This window comes from Oncorhynchus gorbuscha, linkage group LG11, assembly GCF_021184085.1.
Source record: "Oncorhynchus gorbuscha isolate QuinsamMale2020 ecotype Even-year linkage group LG11, OgorEven_v1.0, whole genome shotgun sequence".
Taxonomy (NCBI): Eukaryota; Metazoa; Chordata; class Actinopteri; order Salmoniformes; family Salmonidae; genus Oncorhynchus; species Oncorhynchus gorbuscha.
In genome coordinates, this window is record NC_060183.1 from 86,540,056 (window position 1) to 86,561,799 (window position 21,744).

A 21,744-nucleotide genomic window follows, 5' to 3' on the forward strand; every position below is an offset into this window, starting at 1 on the left:
CTAATCATCATTTAGTCTTCCCACACCTGTTCCCGATCCTTTTCCCTGATTAGAGTCCCTATTTCACTCCTTGTTTCCCGTACCTGCCCTGTCGGATCCTCATTTATAATTCACCGTGCTGTGTCTATGTTTTGCCCTGTCGTGTCGTGTTTCCCTCAGATGCTGCGTGGTGAGCAGGTGTCTGAGTCTGCTAGGTTCAAGTGCCTTCCCGAGGCAACCTGCAGTTCTCGATCAAGTCTCCAGTCCGTTCTCGTCTTTACGTGTAGTATTATGCTTTTTGTTTTGTAAAGTTTATTCTGGATTAAATACTCTGTTTTCGCCAAGTCGCTTTTGGGTCCTCATTCACCTGCATGACAGCCACTGACACGGCCTGCAACGAAAACATGCGGTCTCTCCTTCACTGCAGCCGAGGTGAGTAAGACATTTAAACGTGTTAACCCTCGCAAGGCTGCAGGCCCAGACGGCATCCCCAGCCGCGCCCTCAGAGCATGCGCAGACCAGCTGGCCGGTGTGTTTACGGACATATTCAATCAATCCCTATACCAGTCTGCTGTTCCCACATGCTTCAAGAGGGCCACCATTGTTCCTGTTCCCAAGAAAGCTAAGGTAACTGAGCTAAACGACTACCGCCCGTAGCACTCACTTCCGTCATCATGAAGTGCTTTGAGAGACTAGTCAAGGCCCATATCACCTCCACCCTACCTGACACCCTAGACCCACTCCAATTTGCTTACCGCCCAAATAGGTCCACAGACGATGCAATCTCAACCACACTGCACACTGCCCTAACCCACCTGGACAAGAGGAATACCTATGTGAGAATGCTGTTCATCGACTACAGCTCGGCATTCAACACCATAGTACCCTCCAAGCTCGTCATCAAGCTCGAGACCCTGGGTCTCGACCCCGCCCTGTGCAACTAGGTACTGGACTTCTTGACGGGCCGCCCCCAGGTGGTGAGGGTAGGCAACAACATCTCCTCCCCGCTGATCCTCAACACGGGGGCCCCACAAGGGTGCGTTCTGAGCCCTCTCCTGTACTCCCTGTTCACCCACGACTGCGTGGCCACGCACGCCTCCAACTCAATCATCAAGTTTGCGGACGACACAACAGTGGTAGGCTTGATTACCAACAACGACGAGACGGCCTACAGGGAGGAGGTGAGGGCCCTCGGAGTGTGGTGTCAGGAAAATAACCTCACACTCAACGTCAACAAAACTAAGGAGATGATTGTGGACTTCTGGAAACAGCAGAGGGAACACCCCCCTATCCACATCGATGGAACAGTAGTGGAGAGGGTAGCTAGTTTTAAGTTCCTCGGCATACACATCACGGAAAAACTGAATTGGCCCACCCACACCGACAGCGTCGTGAAGAAGGCGCAGCAGCGCCTCTTCAACCTCAGGAGGCTGAAGAAATGTAGCTTGTCACCAAAAGCACTCACAAACTTTTACAGATGCACAATCGAGAGCATCCTGTCGGGCTCTATCACCGCCTGGTACGGCACCTGCTCTAACATTGAGTGGCTGCTGCCAACATACTGACTCAACTCCAGCCACTTTAATAATGGAAAATGTATGTACATTTTTTTATCACTAGCCACTTTAAACAATGCTTCTTTAATAATGTTTACATACCCTACATTACTCATCTCATATGTATATACTGTACTCGATACCATCTACTGCATCTTGCCTATGCCGTTCTGTACCATCACTCATTCATATATCTTTATGTACATATTCTTTATTCCTTTACACTTGTGTGTATAAGGTAGTTGTTGTGGAATTGTTAGGTTAGGATTACACGTTGGTTATTACTGCATTGTCAGAACTAGAAGCACAAGCATTTCGCAACATTCGGGCCATAAAGATCACCAAGGCCATAAAGGCCATAAAGATCACCAAGGACATCAACCACCCGAACCACTGCCTGTTCACCCCGCTATCATCCAGAAGGCGAGGTCAGTACAGGTGCATCAAAGCTGGGACCGAGAGACTGAAAAACAGCTTCTATCTCAAGGCCATCAGACTGTTAAACAGCCACCACTAACACTGAGTGGCTGCTGCCAACACACTGTCATTGACACTGACCCAACTCCAGCCATTTTAATAATGGGAATTGATGGGAAATGATGTAAATATATCACTAGCCACTTTAAACAATGCTACCTTATATAATGTTACTTACCCTACATTATTCATCTCATATGCATATGTATATACTGTACTCTACATCATCGACTGCATCCTTATGTAACACATGTATCACTAGCCACTTTAACTATGCCACTTTGTTTACTTTGTCTACACACTCATCTCATATGTATATACTGTACTCGATACCATCTACTGTATGCTGCTCTGTACCATCACTCATTCATATATCCTTATGTACATGTTCCTTATCCCCTTACACTGTGTATAAGACAGTAGTTTTGGAATTGTTAGTTAGATTACTTGTTGGTTATCACTGCATTGTCGGAACTAGAAGCACAAGCATTTCGCAACATTCGCATTAACATCTGCCAACCATGTGTATGTGACAAATACATTTGATTTGATTTAATAGCTTTTTCCCTTATTCCCTTTTTCCCCTTTTCCCCCTTTCCCCCATCTACACACAATACCGCATAATGACAAAGCAAAAACAGGTTCATAGTATTATTTTCAAATTCATAAAAAAATGGAAAACTGAAATATGCCTCTGAAAATAATTCCCACAGAATGATGCAGCCACCATCATACATCCCTGTAGGGGTGGTGCCAGGTTTCCTCCCAACGTGATGCCAAAGAGTTCAATCTTGGTTTTATCAGACCAGAGAATCTTGTTTCTCTTGGTCTGAGAGTTCATTAGGTGCCTTTTGGCAAACACCAAGCAGGCTGTCACATTCCTTTTACTGAAGAGTGGCTTTCGTCTGGCCACTGTACCATAAAGGCCTGGTTGGTGGAGTGCTGCAGAGATGGTTGTCCTTCTGGAAGGTTCTCCTATCTCCACAGAGGAATCTGGAGCTCTGTCAGAGTGACTATCGGGTTCTTTGTCACCTTCTTGACCAAGGCCCTTCTCCCTCGATTGTTCAGTTTGTCCGGGCGGCCAGCTTTAGGAAGAGTCTTGGTGGTTCCAAACTTTGGCGGCAAAGTTCAAGGGAAGGGTACCAAAACATTTCTGCAGCATTGAAGGTCCCCAAGAACACAGTGGCCTCCATCATTCTAAAATTGAATACGTTTTTGCTTATTCATTATGGGATATTGTGTGAAGAATTATTTAATCCATTTAGATTAAGGCTGTGATGTCACAAAATGAGGAAAACTGAAGGAGTCTGAATACTTTCAGAACTCTCTGTTCAGGTAGAGGAAAAAGCATCAGGACACTCTGTAAAGGTAAAATAACAGGACTCTGTAAAGGTAAAGCAACAGGACACTCTGTAAAGGTAAAGCAACAGGACACTCTGTACAGGTAAAGCAACAGGACACTCTGTACAGGTAAAGCAACAGGACACTCTGTACAGGTAAAGGAAAAAGCAACAGGACACTCTGTACAGGTAAAGCAACAGGACACTCTGTACAGGTAAAGCAACAGGACACTCTGTACAGGTAAAGCAACAGGACACTCTGTACAAGTAAAGGAAAAAGCAACAGGACACTCTGTACAGGTAAAGCAACAGGACACTCTGTAAAGGTAAAGCAACAGGACACTCTGTAAAGGTAAAGCAACAGGACACTCTGTAAAGGTAAAGCAACAGGACACTCTGTACAGGTAAATGAAAAAGCAACAGGACACTCTGTACAGGTAAAGTAACAGGACACTCTGTACAGGTAAAGGAAAAGCAACAGGACACTCTGTACAGGTAGAGGTAAAGCATCAGGACACTCTGTAATGGTAAAGCAACAGGACACTCTGTACAGGTAAAGCAACAGGACACTCTGTAAAGGTAAAAACAACAGGACACTCTGTAAAGGTAAAGCAACAGGATACTCTGTAAAGGTAAAGCAACAGGACACTCTGTACAGGTAAAAACAACAGGACACTCTGTACAGGTAAATCAACAGGACACTCTGAACAGGTAAAGCAACAGGACACTCTGTACAGGAAAAGCAAAAGGTACAGGCAAAGCAACAGGAGACTCTGTGCAGGTAGAGGTAAAGCAACAGGACACTCTGTACAGGTAAAGCAACAGGACACTCTGTACAGGTAAAGCAACAGGACACTCTGTAAAGGTAAAGCAACAGGACACTCTGTAAAGGTAAAGCAACAGGACACTGTACAGGTAAAGCAACAGGACACTCTGTAAAGGTAAATCAACAGGACACTGTACAGGTAAAGCAACAGGACACTCTGTAAAGGTAAAGCAACAGGACACTCTGTACAGGTAAAAACAACAGGACACTCTGTAAAGGTAAAGCAACAGGACACTCTGTACAGGTAAAGCAACAGGACACTCTGTACAGGTAAATCAACAGGACACTCTGAACAGGTAAAACAACAGGACACTCTGTACATGAAAAGCAACAGGTACAGGTAAAGCAACAGGAGACTCTGTGCAGGTAGAGGTAAAGAAACAGGACACTCTGTACAAGTAAAGCAACAGGACACTCTGGACAGGTAAAGCAACAGGACACTCTGGACAGGTAAAGCAACAGGACACTCTGTACAGGTAAAGCAACAGGACTCTCTGTACAGGTAAATCAACAGGACACTCTGAACAGGTAAAGCAACAGGACACTCTGTACAGGTAAAGCAACAGGTACATGTAACAGGACATTGCAACAGGACATTGTACAGGACATGACATGCAACAGGACATTGTACAGGTAGATGTAAAGCAACAGGACATTGTACAGGTAGAGGTAAAGCAACAGAACACTCTGTACAGGTAGAGGTAAAGCAACAGGACATTGTACTGGTAGAGGTAAAGCAACAGGACATTGTACAGGTAGAGGTAAAGCAACAGGACATTGTACAGGTAGAGGTAAAGCATCAGGACATTGTACAGGTAGAGGTAAAGCAACAGGACATTGTACAGGTAGAGGTAAAGCAACAGGACATTGTACAGGTAGAGGTAAAGCAACAGAACACTCTGTACAGGTAGAGGTAAAGCAACAGGACATTGTACAGGTAGAGGTAAAGCAACAGGACATTGAACAGGTAGAGGTAAAGCAACAGGACACTCTGTACAGATAAAGCAAAAGGACAGATAAAAAAAACAGTAACAGCAGTGAATGTGCAGAAATTGCCAATGCAGACTAACTATTTAGCAGTCTTATGGCTTGGGGTTAGATGCTGTTCAGGGTCCTGTTGGTTCCAGATTTGCTGTAGGGTAGCAGAGAGGACAATCTATGACTTGGGTGGTTTGAGTCTTTGACAATTTTTAGGGCCTTCCTCTGATACCGCCTGGTGTAGAGGTCCTGGATGGCAGGAAGCTTGGTGATGTACTGGGTTGTACTCACTACCCTCTGTAGCGCCTTGTGATTGGATGCCAAGTTGTTGTCATACCAAGCGGTGATTCCGCCAGTCAAGATGCTCTCAATGGTACAGCTGTATAACTTTTTTGAAGATCTGAATGACCATGCATGAGGGGCCAAACCTACTTGCCACAATACACCTGTCAAGACATATCTAAAAGGAAGGATGAACATTTACTACAGCTAGTTATCAGAAAACTGCAGCGCCTTGTGTCTTGATCGCAGATTTTTAGAGAAACAACAAATGTTGGTACATCCTTCTGTAGCTCAGTTGGTAGAGCATGGCGCTTGTAACGCCAGGGTAGTGGGTTCAATCCCCGGGACCACCCATACGTAGAATGTATGCACACATGACTGTAAGTCGCTTTGGATAAAAGCGTCTGCTAAATGGCATATATTATATTATTATTATATTATTATATTATTATTATATATTATATAAGTGTTTTATATTGGCTGAAAGCTTAAATTCTTGTTAATATAAATGCCCTGTCCAATGTATAGTAGCTTTTACTGTGAATAAATGCCATGCTGTTGTTTGAGGAGAGCTCCTAAGAACAAAACACTTTTTTCACCGCGATAGGTTTGATACCTTCACCTCTGAAGGTGAAATGTGTACTTAACATGAAGTGTCGTTTGGTTAGATAAAATAATTTTTCATATCCTAAAAAGGTCCATATAGCATACACGATCGATTTTGTATTTCCACTCGTTCAATTTGCAAATAAATCTGAGAAAATCTCACCCTAAACATTGTTTCAACCAGTCAAATGATGTCCGTATTTATTCCTCAGAGATCCTAGAATGTAACCAGTCTTCCCTATATCATTAGGGGGAGGGGGGAGTATATCCTATAGGACACCAAATTTGGTCTGAGTGCGACGCCTTCAAGGAGCACCGATGACGCGGGTGCACTTTATTGACTGTAACTTTGTCAAATCAGCACCAATCGGGGTTAAACAAAGCTAGCTAGATAGCCAATGAGCTGGGCTTTACGGGAGTATCGGGAAATCCCGTATCTGTCGCAAAATGTAGCTGCTAACCTTGTACGACAACCAGCCTTTTCCTTTTGGACAAAAATTACAAGAATATGAAGTTTTGAAAACTGGGTGTTTGCAAATGATGATCTTATAATATGGCTACTAATACTGGAAAAGCTGAATCAAAGTCCAGGTATACAGATTTGACGATGTTCTTGCAGAAAAATGTAATGTGAATGTAAATGTCTCCTTCACGATTTGTCCAAATGTACCTGGGTGACTTCACACTAAATGTCATATAGTTTGCTCATATTATCCGTCTGAAACATTGCACATACACTGCTGCCATCTTGTGGATACCATCGGAATTACAACCAGAGTGAAAAAGAAACAGTTGTTTTTTACTTTGTATTTTTCTTTTACCAGATTTAATGTGTTATATTCTCCTACATTCCTTTCACATTTCCACAAACTTCAAAGTATTTCCTTTCAAGTGATACAAAAGAGTATGCATATCCTTGCTTCAGGTCCTGAGCTACAGGCAGTTCGGGAAAATTGAAAAAAGGGGGATATACCTGTATTGGCCAAACAATGATGATCCACACTCTATATGGGCCAAATAATGATTATCCACACCCTATATGGGCCAAACAATGATGATCCACACCCTATATGGGCCAAATAATGATGATCCACACCCTATATGGGCCAAATAATGATGATCCACACCCTATATGGACCAAATAATGATTATCCACACCCTATATGGGCCAAATAATGATGATCCACACCCTATATGGGCCAAATAATGATGATCCACACCCTATATGGACCAAATAATGATTATCCACACCCTATATGGGCCAAATAATGATGATCCACACCCTATATGGGCCAAATAATGATGATCCACACCCTATATGGGCCAAATAATGATGATCCACACCCTATATGGACCAAATAATGATTATCCACACCCTATATGGGCCAAATAATGATGATCCACACCCTATATGGGCCAAACAATGATGATCCACACCCTATATGGGCCAAATAATGATGATCCACACCCTATATGGGCCAAATAATGATGATCCACACCCTATATGGGCCAAATAATGATGATCCACACCCTATATGGGCCAAATAATGATGATCCACACCCTATATGGACCAAATAATGATGATCCACACCCTATATGGGCCAAACAATGATGATCCACACCCTATATGGGCCAAATAATGATTATCCACACCCTATATGGGCCAAACAATGATGATCCACACCCTATATGGGCCAAATAATGATGATCCACACCCTATATGGGCCAAATAATGATGATCCACACCCTATATGGGCCAAATAATGATGATCCACACCCTATATGGACCAAATAATGATTATCCACACCCTATATGGACCAAATAATGATGATCCACACCCTATATGGACCAAATAATGATGATCCACACCCTATATGGGCCAAATAATGATGATCCACACCCTATATGGGCCAAATAATGATGATCCACACCCTATATGGACCAAATAATGATGATCCACACCCTATATGGACCAAATAATGATGATCCACACCCTATATGGGCCAAATAATGATGATCCACACCCTATATGGGCCAAATAATGATGATCCACACCCTATATGGGCCAAATAATGATGATCCACACCCTATATGGGCCAAATAATGATGATCCACACCCTATATGGGCCAAATAATGATGATCCACACCCTATATGGGCCAAATAATGATGATCCACACCCTATATGGGCCAAATAATGATGATCCACACCCTATATGGGCCAAATAATGATGATCCACACCCTATATGGGCCAAATAATGATGATCCACACCCTATATGGGCCAAATAATGATGATCCACACCCTATATGGACCAAATAATGATGATCCACACCCTATATGGACCAAATAATGATGATCCACACCCTATATGGGCCAAATAATGATGATCCACACCCTATATGGGCCAAATAATGATGATCCACACCCTATATGGGCCAAATAATGATGATCCCACCCTATATGGACCAAATAATGATGATCCACACCCTATATGGGCCAAATAATGATGATCCACACCTCTTCAAATATAGATATAATAATCTATTGAGCTCACAAGCAACGAATTCATCTACTATGGTGGGAGATTATAATATGTTTTTAAGTACCTCAATGGACCATAAAGGAAATCACACCACAAACTATCAAAGATCATAGATACATTAGAACTAGTGGATATATTTAGGCTGAAACACCCTGACCTAGTGAGATATAGATGGAGGATTCTTAATCAAGATTACTTCCTGGTCTTGTTCTTGTTGGCATCAAAAGTTTTTAAAAAGTGTTAATAGGAGACCGAATGCGATCGGACCACCATCTTATTGGCCTCCATATAAGTCTTACAGAATTTCCACGTTGACAGGGATATTGGAAATTTAATCAAAGCATATTGGATGACAATTTCTTCTTAACTAAGACAAAATATTTCATAATTTACTTTTTTTCTGCACAACACACAGTACCAGTCAAAAGTTTGGACACCTACTCATTAAAGGGGTTTTCTTTATTTTTGTCTATTTTATATATTGTAGAATAATAGTGAAGACATCAAAACTATGAAATAACACACATGGAGTCATGTAGTAAACAAAAAATTGTTTAAAATGAAAATATATTTTAGATTTTAGATTCTTCAAAGTAGCCACTCTTTGCCTTGATGACAGCTTTGCACACACTTGGCATTCTCTCAACCAGCTTCATGAGGTAGTCACCTGGAATGCATTTCAATTAACAGGTGTGCCTTGATAAAAAATAATTTGTGGAATTCCATTCCTTCTTAATGCGTTTGAGCCAATCAGTTGTGTTGTGACAAGGTAGGGGTGGTATACAGAAGATAGCCATGTTTGGAAAAAGACCAAGTCCATATTATGGCAAAAACAGTTTAAATAAGCAAAGAGAAATGACAGTCCATCATTACTTTAAGACATGAAGCTCAGTCAATCAGGAAAATTTCAAGAACTTTTAAAGTTTCTTCAAGTAAAGTCGCAAAAACCATCAAGCGCTATGATGAATAAGTGACTGCCACATGAAAGGAGGACCCAGAGTTACCTCTGCTGCAGAGGAAAATTCCTTAGTGTTAACTGCACCGCAGATTGCAGCCCAATTGAATGCTTCACAGAGTTCAAGTAACAGACACATCTCAACATCAACTGTTCAGAGATTGCGTGATTCAGGCGTTCATGGTCGAATTGCTGCAAACAAACAACTACTAAAGGACACCGATAATTTTGGTTACTGCATAATTCCATGTGTGTTATTTCATTGTTTTGATGTCTTCACTATTATTCTACAATATATAAAATAGACAAAAATAATGAAAAACCTTGGAATGAGTAGGTATGTCCAGTAGGTGTGTCCAGTAGGTGTGTAGGTTTGTCCAGTGTCCAGTAGGTATGTCCAGGTATGTCCAGTAGGTGTGTCCAGTAGGTGTGTCCAGTAGGTGTGTTCAGTAGGTGTGTCCAGTAGGTGTGTCCAGTAGGTGTGTCCAGTAGGTGTGTCCAGTAGGTGTGTTCAGTAGGTGTGTCCAGTAGGTGTGTCCAGTAGGTATGTCCAGTAGGTGTGTCCAGTAGGTGTGTCCAGTAGGTGTGTCCAGTAGGTATGTCCAGTAGGTGTGTCCAGTAGGTGTGTCCAGTAGGTGTGTCCAGTAGGTGCGTCCAGTAGGTGTGTCCAGTAGGTGTGTTCAGTAGGTATGTCCAGTAGGTGCGTCCAGTAGGTGTGTCCAGTAGGTGTGTCCAGTAGGTGTGTCCAGTAGGTGTGTCCAGTAGGTGTGTTCAGTAGGTATGTCCAGTAGGTGTGTCCAGTAGGTGTGTCCAGTAGGTGTGTCCAAACTGTTGACTGGTACTGTATGTCACATATGTAGCTGTTGAAAATATATGTGAATGTTTGCTCAATCCAAAGTTACAACCAACTGATTGTATCAATACCACAAACATGGAGGAAAAGGGAGAAGGTAGGGAACTTGTTTGTCTGCCCTATATGAAAGATACAAATTGGCTGAAAGGTACTGGCGTAAATAGAAAAATATTCCACTTTCATTTGAGGACAAAATGTTGACAGCTGAGTTTGCAAAAAAATGTGAAGATATTTTTGATGTACCGATTCCACGACACGTGGTTTAAGAAATGGTACAAAAAAACACTTGATTCAACACTTCAAGTTTTTCTATTTAAATGATTTACAAAATTCTTGCCACCAACAGAATGCTATAATGTACAGTATATATGGGGCGTAAAACAATCTCAGCTCTGTGGATTTTGTTGTGAAGAGACATAATCAATAGGTCAGTTATTCTGGTATTGCCCCTATGTAGCTAGTCTCTGGTCACAGGCTCAGGAATGGTTAAACAAAATCACAACATTCACTGAAAATGAACCTTACAAATAGTTAATTGGGCGATTTGGAAAGCCATAGTCAGTCAATAAATAATATAATAATAGCTGTAGGGAAGGTTTTCATCTTTAGCTCACAATCGGTGGAAACTATACGATTAGAAAGGTTCAAACATTATGTAAAACATCACAGCACAATGGAAAAATATACAGCACATGGAAACCAAATGAGGGTGGACTATGGTGATAGGTGGGATGGTCTGAGAGTGGCTGAGGGGTGGGATTAAAGAGCTGAGGTCTATGGTGATAGGTGGGATGGTCTGAGAGTGGCTGAGGGGGGAGGGATTAAAGATGGTGTGAGAGTGGCTGAGGGGGAGGGATCTGAGGTCTATGGTGATAGGTTGGATGGGCTGAGAGTGGCTGAGGGGGAGGGATTAAAGAGCTGAGGTCTATGGTGATAGGTTGGATGGGCTGAGAGTGGCTGAGGGGCAGGATTAAAGAGCTGAGGTCTATGGTGATAGGTGGGATGGGCTGAGAGTGGCTGAGGGGCAGGATTAAAGAGCTGAGGTCTATGGTGATAGGTGGGATGGGCAGAGAGTAGCTGAAGAGGAGGGATTAAAGAGTTGAGGTCTATGGTGATAGGTGGGATGGGCTGAGAGAGGCTGAGGGGTGGGATAAAAGAGCTGAGGTCAATGGTGATAGGTGGGATGTGCTGAGAGTGGCTGAGGGGTGGGATTAGAGAGCTGAGGTCTATGGTGATAGGTGGGATGGACTGAGAGAGACTGAGGGGTGGGATTAAAGAGCTGAGGTCTATGGTGATAGGTGGGATGGACTGAGAGAGGCTGAGGGGGTGGGATTAGAGAGCTGAGGTCTATGGTGATAGGTGGGATGGGCTGAGAGAGGCTGAGGGGCGGGATTAAAGAGCTGAGGTCTATGGTGATAGGTGGGATGGACTGAGAGAGGCTGAGGGGGTGGGATTAGAGAGCTGAGGTCTATGGTGATAGGTGGGATGGGCTGAGAGAGGCTGACTGAGGGGTGATAGGTGGGATGGGCTGAGAGAGGCTGAGGGGAGGGATTAAAGAGCTGAGGTCTATGGTGATAGGTGGGATGGACTGAGAGAGGCTGAGGGGGGGATTAGAGAGCTGAGGTCTATGGTGATAGGTGGGATGGACTGAGAGAGGCTGAGGGGGTGGGATTAGAGAGCTGAGGTCTATGGTGATAGGTGGGATGGGCTGAGAGAGGCTGAGGGGGTGGGATTAAAGAGCTGAGGTCTATGGTGATAGGTGGGATGGACTGAGAGAGGCTGAGGGGGTGGGATTAGAGAGCTGAGGTCTATGGTGATAGGTGGGATGGACTGAGAGAGGCTGAGGGGGTGGGATTAGAGAGCTGAGGTCTATGGTGATAGGTGGGATGGACTGAGAGAGGCTGAGGGGGTGGGATTAGAGAGCTGAGGTCTATGGTGATAGGTGGGATGGACTGAGAGAGGCTGAGGGGGTGGGATTAGAGAGCTGAGGTCTATGGTGATAGGTGGGATGGACTGAGAGAGGCTGAGGGGCGGGATTAAAGAGCTGAGGTCTATGGTGATAGGTGGGATGGACTGAGAGAGGCTGAGGGGGTGGGATTAGAGAGCTGAGGTCTATGGTGATAGGTGGGATGGACTGAGAGAGGCTGAGATTAGAGGCTGAGGGGTGATAGGGGATTAGAGAGCTGAGGTCTATCTATGGTGATAGGTGGGATGGACTGAGAGAGGCTGAGGGGAGGGATTAAAGAGCTGAGGTCTATGGTGATAGGTGGGATGGACTGAGAGAGGCTGAGGGGGGGGTGGGATTAAAGAGCTGAGGTCTATGGTGATAGGTGGGATGGACTGAGAGAGGCTGAGGGGCAGGATTAAAGAGCTGAGGTCTATGGTGATAGGTGGGATGGACTGAGAGAGGCTGAGGGGTGGGATTAGAGAGCTGAGGTCTATGGTGATTGGTGGGATGGACTGAGAGTGGCTGAGGGGTGGGATTAAAGAGCTGAGGTCTATGGTGATAGGTGGGATGGGCTGAGAGAGGCTGAGGGGGTGGGATTAGAGAGCTGAGGTCTATGGTGATAGGTGGGATGGACTGAGAGAGGCTGAGGGGGTGGGATTAGAGAGTTGAGGTCTATGGTGATAGGTGGGATGGACTGAGAGAGGCTGAGGGGTGGGATTAAAGAGCTGAGGTCTATGGTGATAGGTGGGATGGACTGAGAGAGGCTGAGGGGCGGGATTAGAGAGCTGAGGTCTATGGTGATAGGTGGGATGGACTGAGAGAGGCTGAGGGATTAAAGAGCTTTGTTTGTTAATGTATTGTTGTTATGTGAATTCTTTATGTAAAATTACCATGTATGTAAAAATGTATGTAGCAGAAAAGATGAAAAAATATCAAAATGTGTCCTCCGAAGAGGGTGTGTTGTAATGGCTACATACTGAGGAGCAGTTCTTGCTCACTGGTGGAGGGGATCTGTTTACGTTAGGGTTTGGGTCAGGGTAGGGGTACATACTGAGGAGCGGTTCTTGCTCTGTGGTGGAGATAATCTGTTTGGGTTAGGGTTGGGGTACGTACCGAGGAGTGGTTCCTGCTCGGTGGTGGAGGGGATCTGTTGGGGTTTGTCCATCCAGGGGGTGGCGTGCACCGCGACGCTCCAGTCACTCCAGGTGCCGATCTCCATGTCCTTAGCCGCCACCTGGATGATGTACTCCTTCCCTGCGTACGCATCCGTTATGGTGTGGGCCGTACTGTCTGACAACTCCACCTGAAACACACCAATCAGAGAGAAGCACCGTCCGTTATGGTGTGGGCCGTACTGTCTGACAACTCCACCTGAAACACACCAATCAGAGAGAAGCACCGTCCGTTATGGTGTGGGCCGTACTGTCTGACAACTCCACCTGAAACACACCAATCAGAGAGAAGCACCGTCCGTTATGGTGTGGGCCGTACTGTCTGACAACTCCACCTGAAACACACCAATCAGAGAGAAGCACCGTCCGTTATGGTGTGGGCCGTACTGTCTGACAACTCCACCTGAAACACACCAATCAGAGAGAAGCACCGTCCGTTATGGTGTGGGCCGTACTGTCTGACAACTCCACCTGAAATACACCAATCAGAGAGAAGCACCAGACAGCCAATCGGAAAGAAGAGGTAGAAACACAGGAAGTGTGATATTATTGATTCAAACAAAGTGATGTAATAAATGAGACAACAACGAACTAACAATACTGAGGATCACTGCTGATGTGGACCACATGGTCAGCATTAGTAGAGGCACTTCAACCCATTACGGAGTAAACACATCTCCTTTAGGGAAACACTATTAGACTGGAAATAACCAGTTCTCCACCTGTCTGTGAAGGAAACAACGTGTAGTTTCAACACTCTGCTCTCAGGCTGCTGCTCTCATACCGTCACCACTTCCCCTGACATGACGAATAGCCTGACCACCAGAACCAAAGGTTTTTCATTTATCAAATAATGGGAGAATGTGGGAATGGAGGATTAAAACCAAACAACAACAAACAGTACATATTGAGTGTCACTGAATACTGCAAGGCAAAATATTTAAGTGCCTTTGAACGGGGTATGGTAGTAGGTGCCAGGCGCACTGGTTACATTGTGTCAAGAACTGCAACACTGCTGGGTTTTACACACTCAACAGTTTCCCGTGTGTCAAGAATGGTTCACCACCTAAAGGACATCCAGCCAACTTGACACAACTGTGGGAAGCATTGGAGTCAACATGGGCCAGCATCCCTGTGGAACGCGACACCTTGTGGAGTCAACATGGGCCAGCATCCCTGTGGAACGAGTCAACACCTTGTGGAGTCAACATGGACATCCCTGTGGAACGCTTTCGACACCTTGTAGAGTCAACATGGACCAGCATCCCTGTAGAACTCTTTCAACACCTTGTGGAGTCAACATGGGCCAGCATCCCTGTGGAACGCTTTCAACACCTTGTGGAGTCAACATGGGCCAGCATCCCTGTGGAACGCTTTCAACACCTTGTAGAGTCAACATGGACCAGCATCCCTGTGGAACTCTTTCGACACCTTGTAGAGTCAAATGGGCCAGCATCCCTGTGGAACCTTGTAGAGTCAACATGGACCAGCATCCCTGTGAACTCTTTCAACACCTTGTGGAGTCAACATGGGCCAGCATCCCTGTGGAACGCTTTCAACACCTTGTAGAGTCAACATGGGCCAGCATCCCTGTGGAACTCTTTCGACACCTTGTCGAGTCAACATGGGCCAGCATCGCTCCCACCTTGTAGAGTCAACATGGACCAGCATCCCTGTGGTACGACACCTTGTGGAGTCAACATGGGCCAGCATCCCTGTGGAACGCTTTAGACACCTTGTAGAGTCAACATGGACCAGCATCCCTGTGGAACGCTTTGGACACCTTGTAGAGTCTATGACCTGATGTTCTGAGGGCACAAAGGGGAGTGGAACTCAGTATTAGGATGTAGTGTCCGACCAAACACACAGAACGTAGGCAACATACGATGTTCACGACACATTTCATGGGTTTTATGAGGGTTTGGAGAATATTCCATCGACGTCCCACCTAGTTCACAACTTCATATATCAATTATACAGTCTACTGTCCAGGAAGAAATGTGAGCCCTGTCCTCTGTAATATAGCTAGTATAATCAATGTGTACACTAACATTCTGCAAACACATTAAACAAGTGATGGAGGGAATCTGACCTCTGATCAGGGCATCATGGCAGAACTCAGTACAATTTAGGCAGGATTCATCTATAGGAAATGTTTATGCATTGGTATTGAGAGGAATGGTAATGCACTGGTATTGAGATGAATGTTTATGCATTGGTATTGAGATGAATGGTAATGCATTGGTATTGAGAGGTCACAACTTGCAGGCTTGTTTTCAAATTGCTGTGCGTTTTGTTGCCAACCTATTTTGCTACCTGACAACTTTACGGGTTTCACTTTTTAATTACCGTTCATATATTTATTTTTTCCTCGACTTTTTCACTCCGGACGCTTTATCTGGACACGATTCGTCAGGACCTCCAACAGCCGAAGCTAAGTAGTAACATTAACATGATGCCTTCTAATTGCAGCCGCTGTGCTCGCCTTACGGCGAGGATAGCTGTACTGCAAGCCCAGCTTCAGACGCAATCGTTAGGCAAGGGTAATTTCAGTGTAGGAAAGGATGAAACAGCGTCTGTGCCACCAGTAAGTACAGATAGTAGTATAAATCCCCTGGCACAGTCCCCGCAGCCGGACAACTTTCTCACGGTTTCTGGAAGGAAATGCTGTAGGAACGCTCAACCGGTGTCGCTCATTCAGCAGACAGAAACTTTCAACCGGTTCTCCCCATTAAGCAGCGGGTCGGTGTCAGAGGCCGAGTCTTCTCTGGTCTCTACTCCTCCCGTTACGGGGTCTGAGACGCCGAAGCTTCCCACCATTAGCTCTGACAAATTGAAAACTCTAGTCATTGGCGACTCCATTACCCGCAGTATTAGACTTAAAGCGAATCATCCAGCGATCATACACTGTTTACCCGGGGGCAGGGCTACCGACGTTAAGGCTAATCTGAAGATGGTGCTGGCTAAAGCTAAAACTGGCGAGTGTAGAGAGTATAGAGATATTGTTATCCACGTCGGCACCAACGATGTTAGGATGAAACAGTCAGAGATCACCAAGCGCAACATAGCTTCTGCGTGCATATCAGCTAGAAAGATGTGTCGGCATCGAGTAATTGTCTCTGGCCCCCTCCCAGTTAGGGGGAGTGATGAGCTCTACAGCAGAGTCTCACAACTCAATCGCTGGTTGAAAACTGTTTTCTGCCCCTCCCAAAAGATAGAATTTGTAGATAATTGGCCCTCTTTCTGGGACTCGCCCACAAACAGGACCAAGCCTGACCTGCTGAGGAGTGACGGACTCCATCCTAGCTGGAGGGGTGCTCTCATCTTATCTGCCAACATAGACAGGGCTCTAACTCCTCTAGCTCCACAATGAAATAGGGTGCAGGCCAGGCAGCAGGCTATTAGCCAGCCTGCCAGCATAGTGGAGTCTGCCACTAGCATAGTTAGTGTAGTCAGCTCAGCTATCACCATTGAGACCGTGTCTGTGCCTCGACCTGGGTTGGGCAAAACTAAACATGGCGGTGTTCGCCTTAGCAATCTCACTAGGATAAAGACCACCTCCATTCCTGTCATTACTGAAAGAGATCATGATACCTCACATCTCAAAATAGGGCTACTTAATGTTAGATCCCTTACTTCAAAGGCAATTATAGTCAATGAACTAATCACTGATCATAATCTTGATGTGATTGGCCTGACTGAAACATGGCTTAAGCCTGATGAATTTACTGTGTTAAATGAGGCCTCACCTCCTGGCTACACTAGTGACCATACCCCCCGTGCATCCCGCAAAGGCGGAGGTGTTGCTAACATTTACGATAGCAAATTTCAATTTACAAAAAAAAAAATGACGTTTTCGTCTTTTGAGCTTCTAGTCATGAAATCTATGCAGCCTACTCAATCACTTTTTATAGCTACTGTTTACAGGCCTCCTGGGCCATATACAGCGTTTCTCACTGAGTTCCCTGAATTCCTATCAGACCTTGTAGTCATTGCAGATAATATTCTAATCTTTGGTGACTTTAATATTCACATGGAAAAGTCCACAGACCCACTCCAAAAGGCTTTTGGAGCCATCATCGACTCAGTGGGTTTTGTCCAACATGTCTCTGGACCCACTCACTCTCACAGTCATACGCTGGACCTAGTTTTGTCCCATGGAATAAATGTTGTGGATCTTAATGTTTTTCCTCATAATCCTGGACTATCAGACCACCATTTTATTACGTTTGCAATTGCAACAAATAATCTGCTCAGACCCCAACCAAGGAACATCAAAAGTCGTGCTATAAATTCACAGACAACACAAAGATTCCTTGATGCCCTTCCAGACTCCCTCTGCCTACCCAAGGACGCCAGAGGACAAAAATCCGTTAACCACCTAACTGAGGATCTCAATTTAACCTTGCGCAATACCCTAGATGCAGTTGCACCCCTAAAAACTAAAAAAATGTCTCATAAGAAACTAGCTCCATGGTACACAGAAAATACCCGAGCTCTGAAGCAAGCTTCCAGAAAATTGGAACGGAAATGGCGCCACACCAAACTGGAAGTCTTCCGACTAGCTTGGAAGGATGGTACCGTGCAGTACCGAAGAGCCCTTACTGCTGCTCGATCGTCCTATTTTTCTAACTTAATTGAGGAAAATAAGAACAATCCGAAATTCCTTTTTGATACTGTGGCAAAGCTAACTAAAAAGCAGCATTCCCCAAGAGAGGATGACTTGCACTTTAGCAGTGATAAATTCATGAACTTCTTTGAGGAAAAGATTATGATTATTAGAAAGCAAATTACGGACTCCTCTTTAAACCTGCGTATTCCTCCAAACCTCAGTTGTCCTGAGTCTGCACAACTCTGCCAGGACCTAGGATCAAGAGAGACGCTCAAGTGTTTTAGTACTATATCTCTTGACACAATGATGAAAATAATCATGGCCTCTAAACCTTCAAGCTGTATACTGGACCCTATTCCAACTAAACTACTGAAAGAGCTGCTTCCTGTGCTTGGCCCTCCTATGTTGAACATAATAAACGGCTCTCTATCCACTGGATGTGTACCAAACTCACTAAAAGTGGCAGTAATAAAGCCTCTCTTGAAAAAGCCAAACCTTGACCCAGAAAATATAAAAAACTATCGGCCTATATCGAATCTTCCATTCCTCTCAAAGATTTTAGAGAAGGCTGTTGCGCAGCAACTCACTGCCTTCCTGAAGACAAACAATGTATACGAAATGCTTCAGTCTGGTTTTAGACCCCATCATAGCACTGAGACGGCACTTGTGAAGGTGGTAAATGACATTTTGATGGCATCGGACCGAGGCTCTGCATCTGTCCTCGTGCTCCTAGACCTTAGTGCTGCTTTTGATACCATCGATCACCACATTCTTTTGGAGAGATTGGAAACCCAAATTGGTCTACACGGACATGTTCTGGCCTGGTTTAGGTCTTATCTGTCGGAAAGATATCAGTTTGTCTCTGTGAATGGTTTGTCCTCTGACAAATCAACTGTACATTTCGGTGTTCCTCAAGGTTCTGTTTTAGGACCACTATTGTTTTCACTATATATTTTACCTCTTGGGGATGTTATTCGAAAACATAATGTAAACTTTCACTGCTATGCGGATGACACACAGCTGTACATTTCAATGAAACATGGTGAAGCACCAAAATTGCCCTCGCTAGAAGCATGTGTTTCAGACATAAGGAAGTGGATGGCTGCAAACTTTCTACTATTAAACTCGGACAAAACAGAGATGCTTGTTCTAGGTCCCAAGAAACAAAGAGATCTTCTGTTGAATCTGACAATTAATCTTAATGGTTGTACAGTCGTCTCAAATAAAACTGTGAAGGACCTCGGCGTTACTCTGGACCCTGATCTCTCTTTGAAGAACATATCAAGACCATTTCGAGGACAGCTTTTTTCCATCTACGTAACATTGCAAAAATCAGAAACTTTCTGTCCAAAAATGATGCAGAAAAATTAATCCATGCTTTTGTCACTTCTAGGTTAGACTACTGCAATGCTCTATTTTCCGGCTACCCGGATAAAGCACTAAATAAACTTCAGTTAGTGCTAAATACGGCTGCTAGAATCCTGACTAGAACCAAAAAATTTGATCATATTACTCCAGTGCTAGCCTCTCTACACTGGCTTCCTGTCAAAGCAAGGGCTGATTTCAAGGTTTTACTGCTAACCTACAAAGCATTACATGGGCTTGCTCCTACCTACCTCTCTGATTTGGTCCTGCCGTACATACCTATACGTACGCTACGGTCACAAGACGCAGGCCTCCTAATTGTCCCTAGAATTTCTAAGCAAACAGCTGGAGGCAGGGCTTTCTCCTATAGAGCTCCATTTTTATGGAACGGTCTGCCTACCCATGTCAGAGACGCAAACTCGGTCTCAACCTTTAAGTCTTTACTGAAGACTCATCTCTTCAGTGGGTCATATGATTGAGTGTAGTCTGGCCCAGGAGTGGGAAGGTGAACGGAAAGGCTCTGGAGCAACGAACCGCCCTTGCTGTCTCTGCCTGGCCGGTTCCCCGTTTTCCACTGGGATTCTCTGCCTCTAACCCTGTTACGGGGCTGAGTCACTGGCTTGCTGGGGCTCTCTCGTGCCGTCCCTGGGGGGGATGCGTCACCTGGGTGGGTTGATTCACTGTTGTGGTCGGCCTGTCTGGGTTCCCCCCCCACCCCTTGGGTTGTACCGTGTCGGAGATCTTTGTGGGCTATACTCGGCCTTGTCTCAGGATGGTAAGTTGGTGGTTGAAGATTTCCCTCTAGTGGTGTGGGGGCTGTGCTTTGGCAAAGTGGGTGGGGTTATATCCTTCCTGTTTGGCCCTGTCCGGGGTGTCCTCGGATGGGGCCACAGTGTCTCCTGACCCCTCCTGTCTCAGCCTCCAGTATTTATGCTGCAGTAGTTTATGTGTCGGGGGCTAGGGTCAGTTTGTTTATCTGGAGTACTTCTCCTGTCCTATTCGGTGTCCTGTGTAAATCTAAGTGTGCGTTCTCTAATTCTCTCCTTCTCTCTTTCTTTCTCTCTCTCGGAGGACCTGAGCCCTAGAACCATGCCCCAGGACTACCTGACATGATGACTCCTTGCTGTCCCCAGTCCACCTGGCCATGCTGCTGCTCCAGTTTCAACTGGCCTGGGCCCTAGGACCATGTCCCAGGACTACCTGACATGAGGACTCCTTGCTGTCCCCAGTCCACCTGGCCATGCTCCTGCTCCAGTTTCAACTGTTCTGCCTTACTATTATTCAACCATGCTGGTCATTTATGAACATTTGAACATCTTGGCCACGTTCTGTTATAATCTCCACCTGGCACAGCCAGAAGAGGACTGGCCACCCCACATATGCTCTCTCTAATTCTCTCTTTCTTTCTCTCTCTCGGAGGACCTGAGCCCTAGGACCGTGCCCCAGGACTACCTGACATGATGGCTCCTTGCTGTCCCCAGTCCATCTGACTGTGCTGCTGCTCCAGTTTCAACTGTTCTGCCTTATTATTATTTGACCATGCTGGTCATTTATGAACATTTGAACATCTTGGTCATGTTCTGTTATAATCTCTACCCGGCACAGCCAGAAGAGGACTGGCCACCCCACATAGCCCGGTTCCTCTCTAGGTTTCTTCCTAGGTTTTGGCCTTTCTAGGGAGTTTTTCCTAGCCACCGTGCTTTTACACCTGCATTGTTTGCTGTTTGGGGTTTTAGGCTGGGTTTCTGTACAGCACTTTGAGATATCAGCTGATGTACGAAGGGCTATATAAATAAATTTGATTTGATTTGATTTGAATGGTAATGCATTGGTATTGAGAGGAATGTTTATGCATTGGTATTGAGAGGAATGGTAATGCATTGGTATTGAGAGGAATGGTAATGCATTGGTATTGAGAGGAATGTTTATGCATTGGTATTGAGAGGAATGGTAATGCACTGGTATTGAGAGGAATGGTAATGCATTGGTATTGAGAGGAATGGTAATGCATTGGTATTGAGAGGAATGTTTATGCATTGGTATTGAGAGGAATGGTAATGCACTGGTATTGAGAGGAATGGTAATGCATTGGTATTGAGAGGAATGGTAATGCATTGGTATTGAGAGGAATGTTTATGCATTGGTATTGAGAGGAATGGTAATGCACTGGTATTGAGAGGAATGGTAATGCATTGGTATTGAGAGGAATGGTAATGCATTGGTATTGAGAGGAATGTTTATGCATTGGT

The 21,744-nt window shown here is 44.9% G+C and overlaps 1 protein-coding gene across 1 annotated transcript in view; it reads right to left on the bottom strand.

Moving 5' to 3' along the window:
- The window catches only part of LOC124047992 (ciliary neurotrophic factor receptor subunit alpha-like), a 262,467-nt gene that overhangs the window by 27,509 nt on the left and 213,214 nt on the right, over positions 1 to 21,744 (bottom strand). The window contains exon 7 of the mRNA XM_046368355.1: positions 13,460 to 13,649. Coding sequence (XP_046224311.1) covers positions 13,460 to 13,649 — 190 coding nt within the window. The remainder of the gene's footprint in view (positions 1 to 13,459; positions 13,650 to 21,744) is intronic.